We start from the raw sequence: 22,155 nt of genomic DNA, 5'->3' as shown, positions 1-22,155 counted from the left end.
AGTCCTTTGTTAGTTGTAGTAATTTAGATAAGAAAATCTTGTATTCTCTCAAGGAAGAAGTTAAGCTCTTTATTTACAAAGAGGCTAGAAATTTTGTAGCAAAATATTTTTAATTTTAATATAAAATTTTATGAGTTTTGAAAGATCTGTGTTCTCTATTATTGCTTGTTAAATTTCAGTATTAACACATATCACTGCAAGATTTACATTTACTTTGTTCAAACCATAAATACTTCAAGAAAAACATAAAAACACAAAAACACATTCACCCCCCCTTGTGTGTAATTCATTACCTAACATAGGTATAGGAGGAATAGACATGACATGCATGGAAATAGTTTTACATATAGTATATAAATGATTAACAACACCACACTTGACACATGATTTTCTTGCAACAAATTTGTTAGGGGTGTAGTCGTTGTGCTTGTTAATTCCTATTTTTTCATTTTGTTCATCTTCCTCTTGATTCCCATTCTAGATTGAAGCTTATCCTTCAATTTCATGTTGGACAAATATCCTATGTTGCTCTACTCAACTGTTTTGGTTTTGCTGCCTTCTCTCTTCAAAGAGCTCTTGCTCACTGGTTCATCATCTTCAATTAACATATCCAGTTTGCAAGTACTGGTACTTTCTTTCAATAAATAATTTTTTTCCCTTAATTTATGTTTCTTCAATGGATAATTATTATTTGTTGATGCATAGTTATCAGTAGAATTATCTTGTTCAAATTTCTTTTTCTCCCTTTTCCAAGCATCCTCGCAGAAAGAGTCAACACTTTTAAGATCTGTGAATTTGTTTGCTACACCCCTACATTCCTTCCATTTAGAAATTACCTCTTGTTCAAGATTCAATTGCCTCTTTAGATTTTTTTCTCTCTTTAATATCCTCAGCAAATCATCTTTAGCATCCAGGCAATCATTCTTATCATTCTCATAATCAAGAAACTGAGTTTCTAATAAGTTATTTCTCTCAAATAACAAGAAATTAGCATTTTAATCCTATTATTTTCCTTTTTAAGAGATTTCAGAGTGACAAGCAAGTTGTACAATTCAGAAGATATATCATTGATAGTTTCTTGACATTCACCCTTACTAAACTTAGAGAGATCAGTTGTACCTGATTGCTTCATGAGATTATTTCTGAATCATCATCTTCTTCCATGAGAGACAGATCTAGAAATTATTTGTTCAAATCTGGAATCTGGACTTCTACCTCCTTCTTCATAATTGTTGATTGAATCAACTTTAAGACCTTTAGACCTTCTGTTTGTTGAAGGCTTGCTCTGATATTAATTGTTATCCACTAACAATCAACTTAGTTTAATTTTCAAAATAATCTGTACTTGGGAGATGAAATATGAACACCGATATTCAAAATTTTTAGGTGGTTTATTTTTCGACTTTTCACCTGAGGTTTATTTGAAGAAATAATATGTTACATTACAAAAGTAATCTTACATCTGCGGTTTACAGTGTTTCACTCAGAGAAGGATCTCTCTCTCTCTCTCCCTCTCTCTCTCTAGCTCTCTGAAAATATAAAACCTATTTCTTGCATGAAACATCTGCTACTACTTGATTTATAAATCACCAAGTTACAATACTTTTTAGATAATACATAAAATAATCTTCGAGGTACAACAAGATTGTTTCTTCATTTTCTTTTCTGTGAGACTTGAAAAATGAGCCTAGATTATATCTTGATATATTGCTTCGAATATCCCTCAAATTTGTCATGCATGGAAATGGAATTTTTCTTCTTCTTCAAAATTTAAGATCACTTGTAAAATTTATCTTGGCTTACATTTTCTTTACTGAGATTCCCATCAGTCCATGTACTTTGTCAAACTCGAGATTTGACCAATGTCCAGTCGCTATGACCGGCTATGTGATTTGTCTTAGCCGTTGACAGTCATTTGATCAACTGTTGGTGGGTTGATGTTGATAGCGATTGATGTTGTATCTTCACTTAGCAGTTGGTAGCTTACTTTCACTTAATCAGAATTACATGACATCGAGTATTTATAATTAGCCACCCTATTTTAGATTACCCACTAAGTCCACATGACTTCTGAATGAATAACATCATTGCTATCTAAAACAAAGAATCTCATAAAAAAGTATTGTAAAATCCTCATCTAATGGGCAACTCCTTCAAGGCTACAGTTTGTCTTAACATAATTATGTAATGTGATTTGTTTATTATTAGAATTTAGGCTTGATTCTTAAAAATTAATATCACATTTATATATATGCGCCCACGAATTAAATTTGATCATTTGTTATCTCACGTCATCTTTAATTTAGTCAGTTTATGAACCATAATTATTTTAAAATTCAATTTAATTTTAATTATTTTAAAAACTTATTTACCTATTTTCACATGTTTATGAGCTCTTCTATTTCCAGGATAATAACATTTCCTGTAATTTTACAAAAAAAAGTGTAAAAGAAAAAAGAAAAGACGAGAAAGTATGTGAAGAAAAAACTAGGGGTCGTTTGGTTCAGAAGTCGGTGTGAACTTGGAATCAGGAATCGGGTTAGACTGGTATCGGGATGAGGAATGATTTTTGATATTATGTGTTTGGTTCGTTGCTGAAATGAATCTATTTTATTATAAATATAATTGAGATCTTAGTTTTGATTCTTATATTATGTGTAAGTATACATTGTACATTGAAAGTAATTTCTTACATAATTTACAAATAAAATTTTACTTAGAAAAAGTATTTAATTAGAAAAATATAATTTAAACAATTAAACAATAATTTATTATTTTTTAATAAATTAAATCTTACGAATTGGCATTAAATAAATATTATTATGACTTTATTTAAAATTAAATAATATTTCAAATTTAAAATATTTGTTCATAAATTGTATTTAATCGTAGAATTAGAAATGAATAATAAAAAAAATCTGATATTCCATACCCTTTTTTCATACCCACCTCTCTCCCTAGATATCAAATTTGATTCCTGGTGGGTTTCACATATATCAGCTAATAAAAATCATGAACCAAATATCACGTATGAGTTTGAAATAAACAAAATTCATACATGATACCAAATTTTCTAAACCAAAGGACCTTCTTAAAAGAGTTTGGACAAGAACACCCCTGTAAAACATCCTCTTCCTTAACACTCCTTATAAATTCCAAACACAAGCCCGCCCGCCTCCCGACCGCCGTCAAGCCCATTTGCCCCGTTTTAATTATTATTATTATGCTGATTTCCCGCTTGGACATAAAATCAAACATTTGGCGTGCATTTAGCCTCACCCCTGTATCATTCTTCTCTAAACCACTTGCAAAAACTCTTTCATTCACAACTGTTGCTTCTCAACAACAAGAAGAAAACAGCAAAGACATGAAGTACGTGTTAGTTACGGGTGGTGTAGTGAGTGGACTCGGCAAGGGCGTTACTGCTAGTAGTGTTGGTGTTGTTCTTAAAGCTTGTGGCCTTCGTGTTACCTCTATCAAAATTGGTATATTTATGTTTATTTACATTTTTAACTTCATACACTTTTTTAGAATTTTTTGTTTTTTATGAAGTTCTGTTTTGTCTTGAGGCATTAAGTTATAAACTTTGCACTGGTTTTTTTAGTTCTTTGTCAAAGTCTTTTTTGTTGGATTGATTGGACAATTGAAAATAGCATGTTGTGACAGTCATCGTATAATATATGTATTGTTAAGTGGCACATCGAGGATTATTAATAGCCTGGCGGAAAAGGAATTATCGCAGGATTAAAATAAGAAATGTTCTTTACTATATTTTGAAGTTCAAGGGTTAACCCGTTTGCTTCCGCCATTATGTATGTTTTTATAGATATTTGATGTCTTGGTGGTTCATGTATTGTGACATGATGTATGGGCACTATGTGGCGGCCTGTTTCTGCGACTATATATTGGTGCTGGTAGTACACTTTATTGGCTTATAAAATTATGTTTATGTTATTTGGGTTTAACATGATCTAGACTATGTTTTTGTATGTTATATATATATATATCTATATATACACACTTCTTTATTTTAATGTGTGTTGCTCGACTTTAGCTAGAGATTTATGATTTTCTAAGGTCTACTTGTTATTATTGTGGTATAACTTGATATAGACTGTGTTTTTTTGCATATTATATACTTGTAGGGTGGTATATCTTTTGTGTACTTGTTTGTCTTGTAGTGATGTGTTTTCTTGTTATTACAGATCCGTACTTGAACACAGATGCTGGTACCATGTCTCCTTTTGAGCATGGGGAAGTTTTCGTTCTTGATGATGGTGGAGAGGTTCTCTTTTCATTTTTTTGATAAGCATTATTAAGTTTGAATCACCTTACTACTACAGGGAAGCAGATTCCAGTAATTGATGTCTATCTTGCATCATTTATTTAATTTTATTCTTTTGTTAAAAATCCAATAATAGTTATTTTTTGTTTTCTGTGAGTCGTGGTTATGCAGTGATCAAAATTGACTATATTTTTTGAACGTATTCCAGAAATAACAGAACCTGTTTACGGTTATATTACCCTTCATATTTCTTCTTGTATATTAACTTCACTTTATAGTTTTTTTGCTAAATACTTCGATTTATAGTTATGATTTAAGTCTACTCTTAATCACTGAATAAAGGATAAAAGGTGTCCACTCATACCTACGCTACATGATAGACATGACGGGGTGGTCAAATTGCCTCAAATCACATATTCAACATATATAAAAGTTGTTTCGAATAAATCCAAGAAAATGACACTTGTTGGATAGTTACAAGACATTTTAAAACTTTTCATATTGTTCTTTGTATTAGTATAAACTATAGAAGTGCTTAACACTTAAGAGTTGTCTGTATGTTTTTATATTTTCCTGGTTATGTGCACTCAGAATTGAAATTTGATACATTGTGAGCCATAGGTTTTCATGCTTTACTATTTTCGGTCAAGCTTTAGCAATAATATTTAATGTGTCATTTTGCTGGTCCAATAGGTTGATTTGGATTTGGGTAACTATGAACGCTTTTTGGATGTAAGACTTACTAGAGACAATAACATTACCACCGGAAAAATTTATCAGGTGCCGAAATCCTCCATCACATGAAAGTTATGTATGTGATTTTCTAAATTTTATAGTTCTAATTAGTTCCTTTTGGTTTCTCATAGTCTGTCCTTGACAAGGAACGTAGAGGCGATTATCTTGGAAAAACTGTCCAGGTGCTGCATGTATACATATTTGAAATTTCATGTTTCGAGCATTTCGAAGATAGTGCTGCTCATTGTGCTCTTGCATGTTAAATTGAATTCTAGGTGGTCCCACATATTACAGATGCAATAAAGAATTGGATCGAGTCAGTGTCTGCTATTCCTGTGGATGGAAAAGAGGGTTCAGCTGATGTTTGTGTGATAGAATTGGGTGGTACTGTAGGTATGGCTGTATGAGCTTTTTTAAAGTTAGCATACTTGACGTACCAATGTTTTAAGTTGTACCAAATTTCTAGCTCATTCATGAGATATGACATCTTTTTTTACTTAATTATTAGGTGATATTGAATCGATGCCCTTCATAGAAGCTCTGCGACAATTGTATTTCTCACTTGGTAAGCTTTTGTTGGTTTTTCATTTAGAACTGGGTGCAACTTTGTTATCCTACAGGTTTCCTCTTTCCCTTCTTGCTTAATGGTCTTCAGCATGGTGAAATATTATTTGAATAGGTCATTGTCTGACATCTAGTTGGTTCTTGAGATATGCTAGTGGTTTTTATTTTAATTCTTAATGAGTTTGGCTATACTTGTAAATTTGAATACTATGGAAATGATTAGATATGACTAATATGAGCTGTGAACTGTCTTAAAGATATATATTTTTTAACGATCGTTTTCCTCCAGTACTTCTAATATAAATAGGTATAGATTTAAAAAATTTATACCTCATGCGTTATGTTCATAGTTCTTCTCTATCTCGATTAGGCTGTGCAGAATCATGCATTGTTTGCATACTAAAAAGGCTTGCAGAACTAATACCCTTTCATTTTTTATCACTGCTTTCAATCAAGTAGCAGTCATCTCCCTGGTTTTTGTTTGTTGATACTGACTATATTCATGTTACACTTTAATCTTTTTCTTCAGGAGAAGATAATTTCTGCCTCATTCATGTGAGCCTAGTACCTGTACTGGGTGTTGTAGGAGAGCAAGTAATACTCCAAAGCATTGATCTCAAATATAACCTATGTATGATGTTGAGTCACTAAGATGTCCTAAAGTAATTAATTATTTAATATATTTCCACATGCGTATGGTTCGCAGAAAACTAAACCTACACAACACAGTGTACGGGAACTAAGAGCACTAGGCTTGACTCCTCATTTTCTAGCATGTCGTTCTGCCGAGGTATGTCCTATTATTGAGTAGTTTGTTTACTTCCATTTATTTCATATTGAAAGGGTTTAGACCCATGTAACTTTTAATTAAATGCAACTCTTCTTTCATACATCATCCTAGCCTTAACAAACTTGATTAAGGTATTACACCTTTCTGAATGTAGCATTGTTGATTTTTAAAAGAAAAATTAAAAATATTTGGTAAACAATTTTATCTGGCTTTAACCAAATTCAAACTAGAAAGTTTTTCACACGGGGATTTGATGAACATCGGCAGTGGTATGTATGTGGAACAGTGGATGTGTAGAGCAAGGGGCTTTCATTTAGTGCTGTAATAGCTGTTTGTTTCATTCTGTTATTTAGTGCACAACATCACTATTTGCTTACATCAGTGTTATGGGTTTTAATTATTCTAATTGTGGTGTCTTGATACTTATATGAGTTTGTTTTATGTCCCATGTTGATGCAGCCATTACTGGAGGCTACAAAGAAAAAACTTTCACAATTTTGCCATGTTCCTGTAAGTTACTGAATCTAGCCGTTACCATTCTTGTTCCTGATCATAAAATTGCTTTAACTTTCTATCTTCTCAAGTATGCTTCATTTTCCAAAGTTAAATTGGCCATGATCTTCAATCTTTACAGGTAGCTAATATCCTTAATATTCATGATGTTCCAAACATTTGGCACATCCCACTTTTACTTCAGGTAGGTTATACATATTTACGTTTTTAGTATCTGATTATCTTGTGCTATATGCTTTGTGCCTTTTAACATATTTTGAAGTTCTTTGATGTTCCTAAGTTTGTATTTCTGTTGCAGAACCAAAATGCTCATAATGCCATTTTAACGCAGTTGGACTTGCATAAGTAAGCTTTTTTTATATTTGGTAACATGATACATTGATACTTGTTGATTCACAATCTACGACTCTCATGTAGATTGCACAATATTCAACTAATGATGAAATTTCTGTTTCAGTGTAGCTACTCCACCTAATTTACAAGAGTGGACCAACAGGGCTCAGAAAGTTGATGGACTCAAAGATTCTGTTAGTATGAAATCAATCATGTAGAGTGGTGTCTTTGAGTTACTTATTTAACAAACTGATTTGATGATAACCTCTATTTGCAGGTGAGGATAGCAATGGTTGGGAAATATGTTGGCCTTACAGATTCTTACTTGTCTGTTGTAAAGGTCCATTTCAATTTCCAAAATTTACATACCAGATCTATAATCTGATTTCACATTGATTTATCAGCATACTCCATACTCTTAAAGAGTTAAAGTTGTTTTCTTCTCATTTCTTGAGATATCTCCCACAAATTTGTATGCAAATCGAACTGTGGCCGGCTTATTTTCTAAATTATTATATATCTCTTGCAACTTTGATGGGTTTAAATTGATATATTTTATAACATAAAGTGTATACGAAAGTAGTGATCGACTTTATAGAGCATACAATGGATAATGCACAAGTAGATGTGTACAACCTGAAGCATCGTCTTTTTTTACAATTGTACCCTTACCATCATGGTTATCACAGCGCCAAGTCGAGCCTTGATGCTCGAGTACCTTCAAGAAGACTAGTTGACTAGTCGCTTGAGTAGTCGTAAAAAGTCGAAAGGTTGTTTATATACATTTTTTTACTAGATTTAGTATATAAATAACTAATCACATTAATTTAACAATTAAAATTATAAGTGATTGAAAACAAAGTTCAAATTAAGCATAGTTATTACATAATAACATTCAAATGCCAAATATGAAATTTGTCCAAGCAAATAAACACATAAGTTATAATGAAATTCAAGCAAACTTATTCATCTCTTTCTAAATATAACACATAGGTCGACAGTGCACCATAATCATGGTTGTCACGGTGCCAAGTTTCCTGTCAAGGTGTTATTACGGCACGTAGTGGGGCTTTAAAAAGCCTAGACGCTCGATTATCTTAGTGTTGACTAGTCGACCTTCGTAATAACAATGCTTAACACTGGAATATTATGATGCAATCTTTTTATTAAACTTATACTTTTTAAGTGGTTTCATATTTTAACTAGTTATTATAAGTTAATACGTAAAATGTTAAAATTTGTGCCTCAAAGCTATACATATAACTGTTAGCTTTGATATTGATGTTTTTATAGAATAATTTATGCTGTTGATGCATATACGTTGTTCAGCGTATATGTTCCATTTATATATTAGAAAACGTTGTTTAGTTTCACCTAGCTGTTTTTCTATTTATTCTGAGACAGGCACTTCTACATGCATGCACTGCTTGTTCATTGAAGCCGTCCGTTGATTGGATTGCAGCTTCTGACCTCGAAGATGAGAGTGCCAAACTGGTATAGGAATTTAGTAGTATTTGCTAGATACTTGATTTTTATATTTTTGTTACAGTTTTTAGTATGTGATTGATTTCTGACTTTCTAATTATTCTCACTCAGACACCAGAACAACATGCTGCAGCATGGAAGACTCTAAAGGTGAGCTTTTGGACTTTTAGTTTCTGTATCTAGTTATACAGTTTGCTCGTTGTAATTAAAAAAAATTAAAACTGTATGTATTAGTATATTTCGGACAGATACCAAATTTATAATGAAGTGGAGCCTGTAAAGTTTGCAAAGTGTAAATAATCCTTCGAATTGCTGATTTGTAGTTTTCCAATGTTTATAACTTGTACAACTAGACTTAATAGGACAAGAGTACGAGACATTATTGTTCTGACATTAGTGGGGGAAGGCTGTGTTGTTCGGTGGCTGTTAAGGTCCCAAATATTATATTTTCTTAATGATCTGAACTGTTATTTTATCCGTGTCTTCAGAGTGCAGCATGTGTGTTAGTTCCTGGTGGATTTGGGGATCGTGGGGTGAAAGGAATGATACTGGCTGCTAATTATGCCAGAGAAAATAAAGTTCCATATCTTGGGATCTGCTTAGGAATGCAGATTTCTGTTATTGAGTTTGCTCGATCTGTAAGTTAGAGTTTAATGTGTATATTTATTTATGTAGCACGTTCACTCAAAGATAATATAGAATTAAGATTAACTGCATTGCTTCTGCATCTTGTAGGTGTTGGGTCTGGAAAGCGCAAACAGTTCGGAATTTGATGCTCAGACACCAGATCCTGTTGTAATTTTTATGCCAGAGGTACATGCCCATTCATGACGATACTTGACGGTTATGACATTGACAGATGCCTTTTACATTCTTTTGATGACTTCTTTTAACCGGACATTTAGGGCTCAAGAACACACATGGGAAGTACAATGAGACTTGGTGCTCGTCGAACGTTATTCCAGAGCTCTGAATGCATCACTGCAAAGCTGTATGTTATTAGTCGCGGTTAATTAGTGCCATAGGATATCTTGCATGTTCCAACTAATTAAATGTATGAGAATGTTACAACTAAAAAGTTGGTTGATGCTGGTCTGGATTGCAAAGCATGCCCATATTTAAGCTCATATAATTTCTTTTGTTACATGTTCTTTATAATTAGAGCTGTACTGAAATTCTAATTTTCATTTGTTGCTAGGTATCATAATCCTGAGTATGTTGATGAGCGGCATCGGCATAGATATGAGGTTAATTAATACTAGTATTTTTCTGTGTAGATTATCATATGATCTTGTCTTTATATTGAATTTGGTATGTGTGGTGCAGGTAAATCCTGAGATGGTTGACATGTTAGAAAATGCTGGTTTAAAATTTGTGGGGAAGGATGAAAGTGGTCAGCGAATGGAGGTTTGTCATATGTAGACTTTTTTTTCTTGTGATTGAGATTCATCATATCAGTACTTCGTGTTAAAATTTTAATAATCGGAATCAGTTTTTTGCCTTCTTGAGCTGTTAAATTTATTTAGAGGCTGATATAATTCTAACTCGAGGCTGAGTATTTTCTTTTGCATGCTAAAGTTAATATTTCCCACCTTTACATCTTAGATCGTTGAACTTCCTAATCATCCATTCTATGTGGGGGTGCAATTCCATCCAGAGTTCAAGTCACGCCCTGGAAGGCCTTCAGCTCCATTTCTAGGTACAGCGTGGATGGATTTATTATTTCAGTTTGATAATCATGCTAAATAACATATTTAGTTTTTGGTATGATTGTGATTTTTCTGGTATAAAAACTGGGATAGGGGAATTGACGCGGAGCTAATTATTGTATAGATGCTTTTCTGTTGATTTCTTTCCATCATTGGTATTCTTCTTAAAGTACGCCATCCATGAATATGGAGTCTTTGCTTTGGGAATTTTCATTATTATTTAAATTTCTAAACATATTCTTTTAAACAATTTCCCTGCAGCTCCAGACTTTGGAAGATGATTGGGTGTATAATTGCATTTAATATACATTGTAATTAAAAGTTTGTATACATAACAAACGTTGGACTGGACAAAATGAGCCCAATTTATCAGTTCCACTACCATTATATATGAATTTATTGTAAAATGTGCATCTTTTCATATAATCCTTTTGATAAGATAATATTCTTTTTAATTTTATTAAACTCTGGTTTTTCAAGTTGGACGCATGGAAGATAAAAATGGTTTCAATTAGACAGATGTATGCATAGAGCTTTAGTTCAAGTCTCAAGATTTTATATAGAAATTATTTGTTTGCTTTATGTTTTACGTAGTAACTTTGATAATAACCTGCATTATCTTTCTTCACCAGCTTTGTATAGTTTTCTTAACACTCAAATGTTTGTGTAGGTCTTGTATTGGCTGCAACAGGCCAGTTAGGGGATTATCTTAGCCAACAACAGAATGGAAGTGTATAACTAACTGCCAAAGCTCATTGCTCAATATGCTTACGAGGTAACTTCCTTTTATTTATGTGAGAACAATCTGTTGCCTGCTCAATTTGGTAGTTTGGGCCCTGTCTAGTCCATCTTTTTTCGAAGTTTGCAAGATAGGAATGTACAGAGTTGGATCCTTCTTATTTAAACTTTTGATGTGGTTTATCCAAAGTCCGACTTGTAACTTATACCATCTTTTACTTTTGATGTAGGACCTGGGATATAATAGACTGAAATTATCCACAACGATTTTGGAAACTTTTCCTTACAGAATGTATACGATGAAAAATTTGATCACCGAGCCTTAAAGAGATCCTGCAAAACACTACAGATTTCAGTGCTAGCACATGTGCAACAAAACGAGTTTTGTTCATCTGATTTGAACCGAACCTTCATTTTTGATAAATCTATTTCACATTGTGTTTACAAAAGTTGGATGGCTGGCAATCAGGCAATGTAGATTAGTGAATGAGCTGTATATGGGCAATGATTGATTATTTTGTTCAAATGTTTTAACTTTAATGCATCACTGTCCTGCTGTACTCGACATCAAGTTGCAATCCGTGGTACTAACATTTTGGCACTTGTCATCTAAGCTTGTTGACACCAATGAGGTGGTTCATTTTCAAAAAACTTGTTATGGGCACCTATATTTGAAAATAATATACATTAATGTAGTAGTAACAGTTGAATTTTGTAGGGATGTAACTCCAACAATTATCCAAAATCCAAATTTGGGGTAAGGGTGTAAACGAGTCAAACTGTTCGTGATAGGGGTGAGCAGAAAACCGCAAAAACCGCCCGCACCGCACCAAACCACACCGCAAAACGTGATTTTTAATTTTCGTGGTGTGGTTGCGGTTTGAATTTTTAATAAATCACGCGGTGCAGGTTGTGGTTTTAAATTTCTGAAATACGGTTCAAACCGCATATATACACACACTTATATTCTTATCGGGTAACATAAACAATCATTTTATGTTCTTAGTTAAAATGAATTTCACCAGATGACCATAGCATCCTTATTGAGTTAGAATTATATGTTAAATTCATTAATGAATTCAAATGGATCACACGATCTTCTGACAAATAAAAAAGAGACTACACAATCTCTTGTTTGTATTTCTTCACTAGGAAAACCAAAATCCAAGTATTTATACTAGTGAACTAAGATGTTGCATTCTGATTGACTAAGACTATTTTCGGAAATTTGATTAAATTTAAGTTTTGTATTTATTTAAATTTTTTGAACTTGTAAAGTATAAACGGCAGTGAACCGCACCACACCGCACCGCATTTTCGTGGTGTGGTTTATGCGGTTTTCGAGGGTACGCGGTGCAGTTGCGGTTTGGAAATTTGAGCAAACCGCATGTGCGGTTTGGTTTGCGGTTTGAGGAAAAACCACACCGCCCGCACCGCGCTCACCCCTAGTTCGTGAGGTGAGCTAGGGGTGAGCAGAAAACCGCACAAACCGCAATTATCGCCTGCATCGCACCAATCCGCATCGCAAAACGCGGTTTTTAATTTTTGTGGTGCGGTTGCGGTTTGAATTTTTAATAAACCGCGCGGTGCGGTGCAGGTTGTGGTTTTAAATTTCTGAAATGCGGTTCAAATCGCACCGCACCGCAATATTTAATATATATATATATATAATAGTTATATTTCATAATTCCATTTATTAAGTTTGATTCCATTTAACAAATTAGGATTACTTACTTAGTGATCATCTTGTTTCTGCAAGACCAATTGTTGCATGGTGATCATCCTATTCGTGTTTCTTCAAAAATAATGAAACACATGGTACAAAGCCAACTATTTAATAGTGAACTCATTTAATTGCCGAACCAAGCTTCTACGTTAAACTTTACAGTGTAGAATTTCTAATTTGTATTATTGAAGAATATTGGCGACTTTGTTATATTATTCGGAAATTTAATTAATTTAAATTTTGTATTTATTTAAAATTTTCGAACTTGTAATGTATAAATCGCAGTGAACCGCACCGCATTTTTTGTGGTGTGGTATATGCGGTTTTTGAGGGTACGCAGTGCGATTGCGGTTTGGAAATTTGATTAAACCGCACATGCGGTTTGTTTTGCGGTTTGAGTAAAAAACCGCACCGCCCGCACAGCACTCACCCCTATCGTGAGCTATTCGAGCTCGGCTCGTAAAAAAATTTGAATTCGGCTCGAAAATAATCGAGTCGAGCTCGAACTCGAGCTTTTCGAATTTTAACGAGCTCGAGCTTCAAATTATCCGGCTCGTAAGGTTCGCGAGTATTATCGAGACTCAATTATTTTTATTTCTTATATTATAAATATATTTTTACATAAATATTTAATATTTTTATATATTATTTATTTATTATCGAGTCGAAATAGAGCCGAACTCGAGTCGAACTGATCATATTTTGAATTTTTGTTAACATTGAGTGAATTATTCGAGCTTTCGAGCCGAACTCGAGCCTACCGAACCTTTTACGAGCCGAGCTTCGAACTTGAAATTAAAGGCTCGGTCGAGTTCGAGCTCGAGCTATTTTAATCGAGCTCGAGCCGAGCCTGACAGTATTCGACTCGGCTCGGCTCGATTACACCCCTATTTGGGGCAGATTAACTCAAATTCTCTTCCAACAGTTAGGGCTGCATAAAGGTCAAAAACCGGACCGATCGACCCGGACCGGACCTAAGACCAGAATTTTTCAAAATTAAGGATCGAGGACCGGACCGACTCTATCTGGTCTTGGGACCGGACCGGTCCGGAAAAACCCGGTTTGGACCGGAACCGGACCGGTTTCGACTGGTTTAATTAATATTTATATTAAAAAAAATTTATTTAAAAAAATTTATTTTATTTTTCTTTTAAATTTATAGAGATTAAAAAGTTTGTTACTTGGTACGTCAATAAAAATTTAAAAGTAAGTGCATATTTTATTATTTTAAAAGTAAATATTATTTTTTAAGTGTATGAATATCAATGTTTTATCACATAAAGTACGAAATTATTAATTTAAAGCATAGTATCGATTTATTTTATTATATTAATTTATTATCTATTAATTTGGATCAATAAAAGATGATATAGGTGAATGTTTGATATTTATATATGATTTTATAAGACATAAAGTAAAGATAAATAATTATATATATGAATTCAGGTCCATTCAGGTCTGGACCGGATTTTTTCAGGTCTTGGACCGGACTGGACCCAAGACCGGATTTTTTCAATTATAAGGACTGGGGACCGGACCGGGTATGTTTGGTCCGGTCCGGGTCTTGGACTGGTAGACCCGGTCCGGTCCGAGTACAGTTCCAAACCGGAATTCTGTATAGCCCTGACAAAATCGGTTTGGATCCGAAAAATCGAACCGAAATCTATAGATCCGAGATCCGATCCGAGATCCGAATTATATAATCCGATAATTATCCGAAAACCAAATTAAACCGATCTGAATATTACCCGAACCGAAAATTTAACCGAAAATGATCTGAAATACTAGATCTGATTATAAATTGGAACCAAACAAAATCGATTCGTATAATATCCGAACTGAATATAATCTGAAATAAGTAAAATTCATATTTAAATGTATCTTGTATTTGTGATAATCTAATAATTTAATTATAAATTAATGTAAAAGTACATTATATTATATTAAAAGTACTACATTTAATAAAAATATTTTTTTTTAAGTCTCAAAACATGAAAAAATAGATAAGTTATGATCTGAAATATCTGAACCGAATTTAATCCGAACTAGGGGTGTAAACGAGTCAAACTGTTCGTGTGCTATTCGAGCTCGACTCATAAAAAATTCGAATTCGGCTCGAAAATAATCGAGCCGAACTCGAGCTCGAGCTCGAGCTTTTCGAATTTTAACCGAGCCGAGCTCGAGCTTCAAATTATCCGGCTCGTAAGGTTCGAGAGCCTTATCGCGCCTCAATTTTTTTTTATAAATATATTTTTACATAAATATTTAATATTTTTATATATTATTTATTTATTATCGAGTCAAACTAGAGCCGAACTCGAGTCAAACCGATCATATTTTGATTTTTTGTTAACATTTAGTGAATTATTCGATCTTTCGAGCCGAACTCGAGCCTACCGAACCTTTTACGAGCCGAGCTTCGAACTTGAAATTAAAGGCTCGGTCGAGCTCCATCTCGAGCCTGAACTATTTTAATCGAGCTCGAGCCGAGTCTGGCAGTATTCGGCTCGACTCGGCTCGATTACACCCCTAATCCGAATCCAATTTTGTCCGATTTTTATCCGAATTTCATCCGCTTTTGATTTGAATTAGACCTGAACCGAATCACATCCGATCCGATTCGAATGACCTCCAGCTATATCATAATTTGAAAGTGGAATCGATCCGATTATCTGATTTGCCAGATCTACCAAATAGTGATCAGTGAATAGTACAGATCTAAATTTGGATCACCACTATTCATTTATCCAAATTTAGTTTAATATAAAATAATTTTTTTATTAATATATTTTAGTAATTAGATTTAAAATTAATTTATGATTAATTAATGAATGTTAATGATGTTTTATATCTTAATTAATGAAATTAATGTGTTTTTCGTAAATTAAGTATATATTTTTTAAATTATTTTTATGTATGTCAAAATTTTGTCTTTGAATTAAGTAATTTATCAAATATAATATAAATAGTTGATAATGGTTAAAAAATTAAATTTAAAAATGAAGAGTTTAATATAATATTTGTGTATTATAATATGAAAAAAGATAATTTCAAAATTTGTATCATGCTGTTGGAGTTCGTCAGAAATTTGGATCAGAGTTTGGATCAATCGGTGATCCAAATTTGGTATTTTGGATCAAAACTGTTGGAGATGGCCTAAATGAACATATTTGTTCGTGAACAAAACTCGGGATCGGTTTGTTCAAGTGAACCCGGCTCAACGAGCCGGTCTTGAACTAGAAAATGAGATCGGATAAATAAATTGGCCGAGCCAAACATTTGTTATCATTATATATTTATCTCCAGTTATTCATATTTTCATAAATACCATTAAATAACTTGTTATTTACGTAAACCAAATTTAAGTAACACATCAAAATATAATAAATTTTCGAATATCTCAATAATTTAAAAATAAGATTGAATATATTATTAAGACTTGCCGCGAAAAATAAAATCATATAGATTATGAAACAAGTCATGTAGGTGAGTGTGCGTATATAATTATAAGATAACGCTACTATTTGATCTCGACACAACTTATAAAATTATAAATTATATTTTATTATTGGTCGGTTGAAATATATACATAAATTATAAGTGAACAACTCGACTCGGCTCGAGTTCGGCTCAGCTCGAGTTCGGCTCAGCTCGATTATTCGTGAACAAACTCGTGTTCGATTCGGGATCGGCTGGGTGACTCTGCCCGTTTGCACCGCTCAAATTTGTGTTGGTAAAAGATTAGTCCAAGTCCACAAATCCTACAACGTGGAAACTTTTGTATAATATCTGATATCTGAATTGTCCAAAATGCTACATGTATTCGCGTGGGAACTTGTGTATTACTTTGAAAGTTTATTTAATATTTGAAGTAAATTATATTTTGGAGATCATATGCATCACGACAAATCTGGGTTGCATGATTTTTCTTTCTTTTTTCTACATGTTTTTTTTACCATGCTTTTTTCTATATGGTTGGTCGAAACATATTTAGATATTGATATTGTGGTGATTTTTGAGTTGTTCTCTAGTATAGCGGAATCTGATCTATGTTTCTATTGATTCTTGATCTGTTGATTCTCATGTTCAGGGCATTATCGTTTTTCTGCAAAAGTTGTACCACAATTTAAATAAACACTTTTATTCAAGGAGAAATTGATTACAGTAGTAATAGATAACCTCTGGTATATATATACAAAACTGAGGAAAATGCCTCTCCAACCAATCTGTTGTACTGTGTATATATTGAAAAGAAGAAATTTTGTTGTTGAAATTAGTCACAATTTTGGTCAACCGATCGAGGATATGCTTGTGTCATGATATTGAAGATATGAAATCTGTCTCTGCAGCTTCATCTGTTTATAGAACTTGGCTATGAACTCATCAGCTTTCATATCAATGTCATTTCTAGCAGCTTGTTCCTCCCTTTCATCATCTGCATATACCCCATCATCATCACCACCACGACCAAAGTATTCTTCTTCTTCTTCTTCGTCTTTTTCATTATCATCCGCACTCTTTAAAAAACTCTTTCTCGCAATATCATCGTAGTAAAACCCATCAATATCGTTTCCGTTGTCAAAATCAAAGTCGAAATCAGGTGCAGGATTGATGCAGGGAATATGAGGTAACTTGAATCGCAAGGAAGAAGGTCGATGCATCCTGACATGAATAACCGGAGTGTTATCAAACGACAGCTGCCGTTCTCCGTATCTGAGTGTGTCACCATTGTGATGATGGCGAACACTTTTAATGTACTTGGGGAAATTAAGCATGAGTCGTCTTCTTAGAACACCACCTTTCCTTGCCCACAAAAGGGCTATTCGTAAGATGTTCCAAGCTCTACCAGCTGCATTCGATTTCTTTATCTGCATTTTCATTTTTTGGAGTGAATAATATATATATATATATATATATATGCGGGAACTGTTTTGAGGATTGAGAAGATCGTGGGTTACTTACTTGCAACTAGTAGATGAAGATGGAAGAGATGAGTGAGGCTATAAATATATATAGCTGCATTGAGAACTTGGTAGTGAAATGCAATTATTTTATGTAATATTTATAATAAATATATTAATGAATTTGAAGTAGTATATGTATATTTTAGAGGAAAAAGGAAGACCGGTGCAGCTGGTTGTGCATGGATTGTGTTATAGCCAAAATTTGGTATTGGATCATCTCGGGTCAAATACGGGTCAATTGGAATTGAATTGGGGCAAGAAGATGAATAATTAGGTTTTGGTCTACATTGTATGAAGCGAAGACGCGCCCTGTATATGTAGGATGCGTCCATGATTGTGTAGGCTGTATTTTGGGTTGTCATGTAAAGAGATGAGCAGGAAGATATTGAAAGGAGGAGGACGCGCCCAAGGCGCAGTACGCGCCCAAGGTGCAGGACGCGCCCTGATAAGTAAAAATAATGGGATGAGCTGTACAGGTAATAAGGTTGCCAAGCAAGGAAAATATGTGTATTTTACAAGGGGAGGACGCGTCCTGCCTCCTGGAGATGCACACTTTGGGATGGTTGAGCTTGTTCTCATTCAAGACAAAGCAAATAGAGATACTTGGAAGATATAGCAATATGTGGAGTTCGTAGCGTCAGGACGCGCCCAATCGTTCAGGACGCGTCCTATGTGTGAAGAATGCATGATCATGAGTAAGTTTAAAGCAAGACAAGCGTGGAAGGAGCAATGGAGAATTATTTTCACTAATATATTTGTTGCAGGTACTCTTTGAAGAATTCCCTCCTTGAGACGGTCAAGGAGGGGGATGTCCGTGAAAAGCTTGAAGGCCTCCAGGGGTATGCCTGATGATTGAAGGCCTCCTCCTGTATTCAACGGGTGTCCTCGTTGGGGATGCGGGGTTAACTTTGGTGTGTGCTTTGGGAACTCTGTTCTTGTATTCAATGGGTGTCCTCATTGGAGAACTTTGGAGTCATCCTGCACTTTGCACCCAAGAGCTTGGGATCACCTGTCCTGCTATCTGGTGGGTTATCCTCATTCGGGGGACAGGGACGCGTCTGGCATTTGGGGTGAACCGTGGCTATACCTGCGTTCGTAATTCAAGGGAGATAGCTGTAGCGGAATGTTATCCTTGCGCAGGGAGATGCATTATCCGTGAAGTCCTGCGATTACAAACGAGCCTTGGGCCTTTGCGGTTGGGCCTCATAGTTGGACATTCCTAAAGCTAGCGGAAGATGGATTCTGGACCGGGCCTGGGAATAAGAAGTCTAAGCCCATTAGATTTCTTATTCCCCAAGAACTACGTGGGCTTGATTCCCTATAAATAGGGATACGTAGGCAAATTGTGAGGGGTCGGAAGCGAGAGCCATAAGGAGCCACCACCAACCCTAAGCAATCTCAGCCCCCAATTTATCACAACCACCACACTCCGCTCACTTTTCAGGCGAGGGACCACCATCGTAGATCTTGATTCCGGCGAAGAACCTCAAACTTTGTTGATACCAAATTCCTCCGTCAACAAATTGGCGCTAGAAGGAGGGCTGCTCATCAAGATCATAATCTCAGGAGGAAGAGATGTCTCGTCACGATGAAGGTTCTTTGACGCAAGAATTGAAGGATAGCCACGGAGGAGTTGCATACAACGGCCACGAAGGAGATCCGTAAAATAAATATTTTTGGCCAGGGGGGTCGAAGGAGATTTGAATGTAGTATCCACGGCCACGAGGGAGATCCATGGATGATGATTTCCAGCCATGAGGGTTGAAGTTTACAACCATGGCCACAAAGGAGCAAAATTGGATGAAAAATTCGGATTTGGTGGGTTAAGCGATTTGCTTACACTGTTTGGGCCGTATCTCGAGTTCCGTAAGTCAGATTTGAACGATCTTACAGCCTACGTGAAGCTTATTGAATTCTCTTTAATTCAGAGATGATATGGATAGGACAATCCAAGTTGAGCAGCCCGGAAACAGAGGAAAACAGCAGCTACGAATTTTTACCAAAAAATCCTATTTATCTTAGAAGATTGCAAGAAACCCATTCCATTAAGAAGATTGGGAGAAACCTATTTGGTATAGAAGATTGAAGAATCCTATTCTATTTAGAAGATTGAAGAATTCTATTCTATCTAGAAGATGGGAGAATCATGTTCTAATTAGAAGATTGGAGAATCCTATTCCATTTAGAAGATTGGAGAATCCTACTCCAACGAGAAGACTGAACAATTCTATTTGATTTAGAAGATTTAAGAACACTATTCAGTTTAGAAGACTTAATCAGGCGCAAATCTGAGGACGATCGGGAGGAGAACACTCCAAGAAGAAGGCATTACTATCATGAGCTAGTCATCGCCTTTAACAAGATCCATCAAGGTAACACTCAACTAGTTTCGTTGTATTTTACATTACTTGTTTTTGGGACTTGTGCAGGAAGAGGATTGGGAAAGAGATTTGGCATGGAGAAAATCCCCCACAAACTCTTAGGACGCGCCTTGATTAAAATATTTGGGGCCCATATGATTTTCAGCAAATTCCAGGAAAATTCACCGACTGGACACGTCCGTCCCTCTAGGACGCGTCCTCCAGGTAACATTCCAAGTTCCATATTAATTGTGTTTATTGTAGGTAAGAAATCTTATCAGGAAAAAATCTCATGAGTTACCAAGTGCTGCGTCACAATATATTAAGGCGCGCCCTCTGCATGTGAAATATTCAGTGGAGAATTGCCCTCCCAGGGCGCGCCCTCAGAAGAAAAAGTCTATGGAAGTTTTCAATGAAGATGTCATGATAATCAGATGAGTTATAGTCACTACTTGAAGAATGGCTCGACTGGAACTAATTCCTCATCTTTCAAGACGCGCCCTTTCCTTAAGGCGCGCCCTAAAAAAAAATATTGATGGTGAGGTGAACTTTATTGACCACAAGGAGAATCTTAATATTGGAACTTCAAGAGAAAAGAATCTATCAGAGTAGAGGTACCATGAATCCTAGGACGCGCCCCTTGATTGTCAAGGTGAGGCCCCAGGACATGAATGAGCTCCTTCATCTAAGGATATAATGTTATATCCTCAACAGTTATAAGTAAACTCTCCAAGGCTATCTCTCTCAAGGCGCGCCTTTATTGAAATACCCATGTGATCTTCCTCGATATTACATACATGATTTATACAGAAGCAAATGAAGTACAATGATCTTCCTAGTATGTCGAGAGTTTAGTTTCAGCGACGCGCCCTCACATCCTCAATAATCTGAGTGAGTTTTCAGGACGCGCCCTGAGCATATTTGGCTCATATGTTAAGGCTTCTTCTTTCGATATGACTACCAAGGTCATCTGGTTGTCTTTAGCAAAAAGGGAATGTGGGAGTTGCATTAGTTCAGATGAGGAAGATGAGGCTACAAAGTACTTTTGACAAGGTGCACGCTCGGGGGGTAGGTTACCTCTCATTAGTTCTGTGGTGTTACATATTGCCACATGAGTAAGGTACATGGCTTTTCCTAAAAATAAGAGAGATGCTTAAGGTCGGAAAAATACTCATGTTTAAGGAAACGCTCAACTTTAAGAAAATGTCTCTGAGAGTGAGATACCCTTTATCAGATGCCACTTCGTGAGATGCTCGTTGGGAGATGTTTCAACAAGAGATAGTTTCTGCATCGCTTGAGCTTTGTTGAAGATAAAAGCCTTCTAAAAATATTGATCTTTGATTTAGTTTTGTTACATGAAGATTTTGTAGAAGACCCTTGTCGAGGTAGATGCTCCTCTTACAGAGGACGCACCCTCCAAGGACGTTAGCTTGTCGAGGTAGACGCGCCTCTTACAGAGGTAGCTCCCTTAAAGAATGATTTCCCTTGTCGAGGTGGATGCGTCTCCGACAGAGGACGCGCCCTCCAAGGATGATTTCCCTTGTCGAGGTGGATGCGTCTCTGACAGAAGACGCGCCCTCCAAGGATGAATACCCTTGTCGAGATAAGACGCTCCTCTTAGAGAGGACGCGCCCTCCAAGGATGAAGACCTTGTCGAGATAAGCCACTCCTCTTAGAGAGGACACACCCTCCAAGGATGAAGACCTTGTCGAGATAAGCCGCTCCTCTTAGAGAGGACGCGCCCTCCAAGGATGTTAGCTTGTCGAGATAGACGCACCTCTTACAGAGGTAGCTCCCTTAAAGAATGATTTCCCTTGTCGAGGTGGATGCGTCTCCGACAGAGGACGCGCCCTCCAAGGATGATTTCCCTTGTCGAGGTGGATGCGTCTCCGACAGAGGACGCGCCCTCCAAGGATGATTTCCCTTGTCGAGGTGGATGCGTCTCTGACAGAG

At 35.5% G+C, this 22,155-nt stretch overlaps 2 protein-coding genes across 2 annotated transcripts; one reads left to right on the top strand and one right to left on the bottom strand.

The window, feature by feature from the left end:
- Positions 1-2,968: 2,968 nt before the first annotated feature.
- On the top strand, positions 2,969-11,717 carry LOC141708600 (uncharacterized). Its single transcript, XM_074512307.1, has 23 exons — positions 2,969-3,485; positions 4,206-4,285; positions 4,979-5,065; positions 5,152-5,202; positions 5,296-5,413; positions 5,529-5,585; positions 6,114-6,178; positions 6,291-6,374; positions 6,834-6,884; positions 7,009-7,071; positions 7,186-7,232; positions 7,345-7,414; positions 7,498-7,560; positions 8,625-8,714; positions 8,817-8,855; positions 9,194-9,343; positions 9,441-9,518; positions 9,611-9,696; positions 9,904-9,952; positions 10,032-10,112; positions 10,311-10,404; positions 11,085-11,189; positions 11,383-11,717. The coding sequence occupies exons 1-22, from the start codon at positions 3,059-3,061 to the stop codon at positions 11,150-11,152; spliced, it is 1,998 nt and encodes a 665-aa protein (XP_074368408.1). The 5' UTR covers positions 2,969-3,058; the 3' UTR covers positions 11,153-11,189; positions 11,383-11,717.
- Positions 11,718-16,976: 5,259 nt separating this feature from the next.
- On the bottom strand, positions 16,977-17,872 carry LOC141706347 (uncharacterized). The gene has a single exon (XM_074509132.1). It carries the CDS (start codon positions 17,756-17,758, stop codon positions 17,168-17,170), a length of 591 nt encoding a protein of 196 aa, XP_074365233.1. The 5' UTR covers positions 17,759-17,872; the 3' UTR covers positions 16,977-17,167.
- Positions 17,873-22,155: the final 4,283 nt, after the last annotated feature.

The sequence above is a fragment of the Apium graveolens genome, chromosome 2 (genome assembly GCF_009905375.1).
Source record: "Apium graveolens cultivar Ventura chromosome 2, ASM990537v1, whole genome shotgun sequence".
NCBI lineage: Eukaryota > Viridiplantae > Streptophyta > Magnoliopsida > Apiales > Apiaceae > Apium > Apium graveolens.
Note: the sequence above shows the minus strand (reverse complement) of the source record. Positions and strands in the feature narration are given on the sequence as shown.